The sequence below is a fragment of the Camelus bactrianus genome, chromosome 13, assembly GCF_048773025.1.
Source record: "Camelus bactrianus isolate YW-2024 breed Bactrian camel chromosome 13, ASM4877302v1, whole genome shotgun sequence".
In the NCBI taxonomy this organism is placed as follows: Eukaryota; Metazoa; Chordata; class Mammalia; order Artiodactyla; family Camelidae; genus Camelus; species Camelus bactrianus.
In genome coordinates, this window is record NC_133551.1 from 48,866,067 (window position 1) to 48,873,121 (window position 7,055).

Sequence of the window (7,055 nt, forward strand, 5' to 3'; positions counted from 1 at the left end):
GATGTCTTCTGTATATGTTGCAGGAAATTTGGGTGAACACTAAATAAATGTCCATGCAGGAAACACTGAAACCTGCCACATGCAGCCAGGCCTTCAGAAGGAAAAGCAGCCAGGTATGACCCCTACCAAGCTGTCCCAGACTTAGGAACTTAACTATTGCTACTAAGGGCAAAGACTCATTTGAGATTTATTGTGTCCCACCCCTCAGTCCCTACTCCCTGGCACTCATTTTCCCTCAACACAGAGTTAAGCGTCAATCAGTAATCAGTCTAAAGTTGAAAAGGTTCTCATGCTTGGCACTGACATCCCACAGAGCAAAGGGTCCAGGGCCATATCAAGAAGGCACACCAGCTCCCACTTCCAGGGAATCACTTGGTCCCACCACATACCCGCTGGGTGACTTCACAACCAGTGACTTCACCTCTCCACTCCTGTCTCATCTTACTTCCCTGCGGGCTGCTAAGACAACCAAATGAGATAATGAATGTGAACGTGACCTACAGAATATAGGATACAGTGGACGGTCAATTAATATTAATTCCTTCCCTTCCCTTTCCTCTTCACAGGCCCCAAGAGTCAGCCTTTCTTTTGCTTTTCAGAGCAGCCACTCACTCTGTCTTTCTTGGACTTCAACTCCCTTCTGCAGTGGCTGCAGTATGACCATCTCCCCACTCCTTTGATGCCCACAAATAAGTACACAGGTCCTTCTCATTCAAGGTTTTACTGCTAATCACTCTGGGGAAACAGATGTAGGTTGCGGTAGGGGTGACAAGTCAGACATGGGGGAGTGTGAAGGTCCCTGGATCATGGCTCCTTGAGGGCTTCCCTTTCATTCCTAAGGCAGGACCCCAGACCTCTTCTCCAAGCCAAGGAGGCCCCTTTCCCCCCTGCTCCACCCAGCCCAGTTGGAGTACAGCAGGTGGGGACCGGTGGACCACTGCAGTGTGCCCTAAGCAGTGCACATACGATACGGAGGACCTCCAGACCATGATGCCCATCTCATAGGTACTTCCTCAAAGTCCAGGGGATGGTTGCCCTAATGATATGAGCATGTACTAAGCCTACCCTATTTCTCTTTCACCCCAAGGAGATGAAGGCAAGACGGCATCCTCTGACTTTCCACAGCAAGAAACTGGCCTGGAAAAAAGAAAGGACTTTTACTCAGAGTCCCTTCTCAGGACTTCCTGGAGATCCTGGCTTCAGAGACAACAGAAAACCATTTTCCAAGGTGGGACGAAGTGCTTGAGGTCAAGGGGACAGCAGCAGATCCTAAAGATCTTTCTACACTAGGGTGGGGTCTCCTGCTCTCTGTCCCTCGCCCTCCTTCAGCTGGAATCTTTCCCGGCCTGTTCTCCCCGGTGCGTTTTCTGGTGGCGGATGAGATTGGAGCTGCGGGAGAAGTGTTTCCCGCACTGAGTGCACCGATAGGGCTTCTCGCCCCGGTGGGTCCTCTGGTGAGCTCCAAAGTTGGAGATGTCACTGAAGGTCCGGCCACACTCAGCACACTCGTAAGGCCTCTCGCCCGTGTGTGTGCGGTGGTGCACGCCAAAGCTGGAGCTGTTGCTGAAGCTCTTCCCGCACTCGCAGCAGATGTAGGGCGCGGGCTCCAGGTGGGTCCGGTAATGCACCGCCAGCGCCGAGCTCTGGCTGAAGCTCTTGCCACAGATGTCACAGCGGAAGGGCCGCTTGCCCAGGTGATCCTGCTGGTGCGTGGTGAGGTCCGAGTGCCGCCGGAAGCTCTCCTCACAGTTGGGACACTTGTAGTGCTTCTCCTCCAGGTGGATCCGCTCGTGCCGGATGCGGTTGGAGCTTCTCGAGAAGCTCTTGCCACACTCAGAACACTTGTAAGGCTTCTCGCCCGTGTGGATCCGCTGGTGTGTTCTCAGGTTGGAGGTGTTATTGAAGGTTTTGCCACACTGGGCACAGATAAAGGACTTCTCGTCGGCCTCGGGCCTCGGGGGAGCACAGGGGTCCTCTGGCTCCAAAGCGGGGCCAGTGACTGCCTGCCGTGGCTTTTCTGGATGGATCCCTTGTGGCCCCTCTGACGAGCTTTCTTGCCCGAGCTCTTTATCCCCATCTGGGATCCGAAAACCCTCTGAGTCATCCACTCTCCAGGGCTCATTACCCCGTTCCCCTTCCTCAGGCAGGTGCTGTTCTGGGCTCTGCTCCTTCTCACTGCCCATCTCTGAACCCTGAGAATGAACACAAATGGCCAACACCTTTATTCCTTGGGTCAGGCCAGACCCCAGGGAACCTTTTGTTCTGGTTGAGGGGGTGTACACCGTCCCCATGGAACCATCCATCAGCAATAACCTCAATTAACCAGAATACTTGGCTAGAATGCCTTTACTTACTAACTTTCAAATGACAAACTTCCCGACATTTAAAGCTACCCCAGAGCAAAGAGAAGGCCCCAGCTTTGTCCACCCTCAACAGGTATCTGTAATTTGTATAATGTCACTTTTCTTAATACCACTAAACAATGACAGGCTAGACTATCATTCACGTGTAAGTAAAGGAGCTTCCATTTGGGAATGAGTTTGATTTTTCTGCCTAACTGTAAGTTAATGGAAATTTCCTCTGTTTAATCTCTTTTGAAAAAACTTCTTTAAAAGTATCCATCTATTTGCCTGCTTTCAAAATGGAGACAACAGAACCTCTAATCCTGGAGGCTCTCCTAGTTTTTATACAAGGCCCAGCTTTGAATCCTCTTAAACGTTCCACCGCCCTCCCGTTCCCAGACCTTACCATAATCCAGCAAATAAAGGGTTAGCATCTGGGCCCTCCAAGACCTACAGCAGGGCCTGGGCTGTGTCTGTTCTGACTGGTCATCACCCACTTCCACACTCAAACACTACACACAGCAGTGTATACACACAGAGTCTCACACACATTCACAACACACACACATACCACACACGGTCACACACACACATCACACACACCACACACAGCCCTCCCACACATATTGCCACATTCCTGGCTGCACATACAGCTAACCTCTCACAACTCATGCAATCTCACACACACACTCATGTGCCCCCTCCCCACGCCCCGCTCCCACACACAGGGCCCAACACAGGGCATACTTATGCAAGTATCAGTAAATGCTTGCTAAGCTGCAAAGACTTCTTTGAGTTCCTACATCCAAGGGCAGGAAATGAGGGGAAGAAAGTACTTCTGATAAGAGGGGAGTGATGTTTCCTCTGGGCCTTGAAGAAATAAAGACATTTCAAAAGGCAGAGTGGGCTGGTGGAGATACTGTACAGAGTAACATGAACAAAGGGATGAGGGAGGGAAGCACAGACTATGATGGGTCACTGATGACAGAAAATGAAAGATTGATAACTGCTTCAAGTCAGCAAGGATCCGTGGAAAACAGCACCACAGAATCACTGAGTCTATGGACTCCATGGAAGGGGCACTGACTACATTCAGGGTGGGATCCCAGTGGTGACACATACTGTCTTTACAACTCTGCAAATTATCCAACTACTCTGAGCCTCAACTCTCACATCACTAAAATTGTGATACCGACCGACACTGCAGGACTTTGATAGAGACAAGGCCTATAATTTGCTCAGTGTAAGGTGTGGCATTCAGTAAATGACAGCTGCTATTATAATTGTTGAAGACACTATATGCTAGCCCTGTGAAGAATGCAAGAATGAAAAGGATCCCTTACATGATCTTCTTTGGGAAAAAAAAAATTTTTTTAATAAAAAAATGGTACAAAACTATATAATCTAAAATGTGAAATACAGACAGCAACTCAAATCTTTAAGGAAGCGGGTGGAGGGGGTCCAGCCAACTTTTTCTGTAAAGGACCAGAGAGTAAATATTTAGTAAATATTTGTGGCCATGGGATCTCTGTTGTAGCTACTCAACTCTATCATTGTATCATAAAAGCAACCACAGAAAATCCGTAAATAACTGGGTGTAGCTGTGTCCTAATAAAACTTTATTTAAAACAAAAGGAGGCAAACTATAATTTGCCAATCTCGATTAGAGTGTTTCTTCAAGAATATAGATAAGCGATGTGAAAAATCACAGGCCTGCTTCACTTTCAAAAATGCAAGTGAACATCAGAAACAACTTATTCCTTGATACTTATTCACTATTTCCTGACTATTCTTTAAAAACTTACAACCTCTTCCCCCACACTCCCAATCCCCCTGCCCCTTAGCACTTCTCACCTAACAATCTACTTTTTACGTCTATTACTTGGTATCAGTCTCCCCCTGCAAAAACGTAAGTCCCATGACAGCTGGCTTCTTTGTTTTATTCATTAATGCAACCCAAACTCCTATAGTGGCAGTTATATATAGCAGATCCTTAATAAATGTTGGTTGAATGAACTGAATGAAGACCAGGCTTCCTGTCTCCAGAACCCATTTTATCCTTACTTGTGTCTATTCTCACCCACTGTTCCTTAGCAATCTCTTAATTCCTGCCCACTTTCTCATCTCTGCACCCACACAATCTTATACTTGCTTTTACAGAGATTTACAATTATTTGTTTACATGTCATGTAACAGTTTCCACTATTAGTTTACAAGTGCAGGACCTGGGACATTTTGGTAATCCCTCCAGCACAAGGCCTGGTGCCCCAAACTGTTTTAAGTATGAGTGAATGGATACGATCTTAGTTCCCTTGCTACCCCTGCCCACCCCATCAAGGGCTCTAATCTCTTTTTATACAATGAACTACATAACCTCCACTCACTACCAATCCTGCTATTCTGAGAACCTACAATATACCAAGCTCTGACTCTACTCAGGGCTGAATGCTGGGTCAAAATAAAAGCAAAAAGAGTTAGGACTACAGTCACTACCCTACAACAGTTTATGGTACAGCACAGTGAAAACAGGCCATGAACTCCAGACACTCATAGGGTAGGTTAAGTTGCAGGGAAAGGAGGGAAACTGTAATTTGTCCAAGGGCACATAGCAAGTGAGTAGAACTGAGAGCTATGCCCATCACTCCAAAGCCAGTGCTTTTAAGCATACACCAGTATCGGAGGGAGGAGAGAAAGAAGGAAGGAAGAAAGGAAAGAAGGAAATAAAAACAGTGCCACCGGAGTTCTGATGACACAGGCATATCTCCCTGAAGAGCTCAGGGATGAGCAGCTTTACAGCAAAGGTGGTCTTTGAGCTAGGACTTGCAGGATGGGTGAGCAGGATTGGGACTTACAGAGGTGGGGAGCCCACGATCTACCAAGACAGTGGCAGGTAAAGTAAAGAGGCACTTTCACATCACATTTCAGAGATTTGGGAGAGAATGGGGCTTGTGGGACTTGTCCTCCCAGGAGTCTCAAGAGGTACAAGGAGGACCAAGAATGGAAGGGATTGAGGAAGTGGAGAAGGAGCCAGGTCTAAGAAATAAGCTCCAAGAAAATGGGCAAGAAGATGGGGCTGGTGATCACAGATGCTGAAGGTCAAGGGCCTGGGTTAGGGGCAAGGGGCCCAAGCTAGAAAGCGGTATAAAGGGCCAAAGTTTGGTGTCTCTACGGTCAAGCCGAGAGCTGGGGGTAGGAAGGGGAGAAAGGAGTTTGGAAAGATGAGGGAAAATGTGTGAAAGAACAGGGAACTGAACAGCGGAGGTGGATAAGGGATCAGAGATAGTGGAGGAACAAGAGTCAGGGGGTCCGAGGAGATGGTCAGGGGTTGTGTGTAGCCGGGTGAAGTCTGAGGGTACAAGCGTTCTAGAGGACAGGAGCTGGGTTCAGAATTGCCGGCGGGCTTCGGGCTGTAGGGCTGGGAGAGAAGCTGGGGCTGACCCCAAAGGTACGGTCAGTGGCGGCGGTGCTGAAGTAACCAAAACAGGAGAAGGGCGGGACGGTAGGGGCTGGGGCCGAGAGCCTGGCCGTGCAGGCCGGGGGAAGGAGACAGGGGTCGGGGCGGAGGGACCACAGAGCCCCCTGTGCTCCCCACTGGGTCCGCGGAACAAAGCCACAATTCCAAGTCCCCGGTGAGAGGGAAGGGGCCATGTTTACAGTTCCCCGCGAAGCCATGTGCGCCTCCCTCGCGACCTCGGGCCCAACCCCGACCCACCTCTCTCCCGCCGCTCTGTCGGGTACAGCGCCGTCTGGCTGGACCGGGGGGAGGACCCGGAACCGGAACCCAGAAGGGATCCGCCCTACCTCTTCAGGATTGGCTCTCGAGCACTGTCTTTCCTTTCCATTGGCTAAACTGGCTGCCACAACGCAAGAGACCCAGGCTGAGCGACCAATAAGCTTCGGCCCTGCGCATGACCTGCTGGGAGTTGTAGTCCTACCAAAGAGAGTAGCCTCGGAGAAGAAATTTGAGAAGTTTAGAACTGTGTACTGGAGACTGGGGTCCTTCTAAGGTAGTCGGATTTCCTTCCACGCTCTGGCGTTAAAAGCCCAACGTGCAGGGCCACCGGTCTTGGAAGTTGTAGAATATGTAGAGTTACCCTACATGATCTCCAAGGGGTCATGAACTGAGAGTTTCTTCTCTACTTTGAGTTGGTGACCCTTGATGGTCCTGTGGGCATCCCATAAAGGCGTAGAGTCCTGCGCCACACTGGAGGTTTATAATTTAAAGTCAAAAGATAATGGAATTGGAAGGGGGTTTAAAGATTAGCTAACCCAATCCCCTTTTAAGAGAAGCTAAACATTTGTCCAAGAAACCACTTGTGCTTTCGCAAAGCCCCTTGCGCAGGGATTTTTCTGGATGCTACAGTATTTAAACCTGACTGACGTTCATCAGTCCAGACACAAGACGACCACTAAGGTATATCCAGGACTAGGATTTTTTGTTTTCAGGTTTAACTTCAAAACAAAACAAAACAAAAGTCTAATTGAATTTGTAAGGCTAAAATTCTACAGATCTCTCATATCTTCAAGATATTTCAGTGCAAAGAAAAAAATTATTGTCTTCAGAACTAGATACACCAGATTTATAATCCCAGGTCCACCACCTAGCCATTTAAAGCATGATTTCCTTTTCCTTTTCCTATAAAATCCCTGGCAGAACTACTGCAAGGATTTAATGAGTTAACATATGTAAAGCTTCTGCGGCCACAAATGTCA

The 7,055-nt window shown here is 48.5% G+C and overlaps 1 protein-coding gene across 1 annotated transcript; it reads right to left on the reverse strand.

Moving 5' to 3' along the window:
* Positions 1-705: 705 nt before the first annotated feature.
* On the reverse strand, positions 706-6,109 carry ZNF691 (zinc finger protein 691). The gene is made up of 2 exons (XM_010959756.3): positions 6,055-6,109; positions 706-2,192 (listed from the first exon to the last, which is right to left on the reverse strand). Exon 2 carries the CDS (start codon positions 2,181-2,183, stop codon positions 1,326-1,328), a length of 858 nt encoding a protein of 285 aa, XP_010958058.1. The 5' UTR covers positions 2,184-2,192; positions 6,055-6,109; the 3' UTR covers positions 706-1,325.
* Positions 6,110-7,055: the final 946 nt, after the last annotated feature.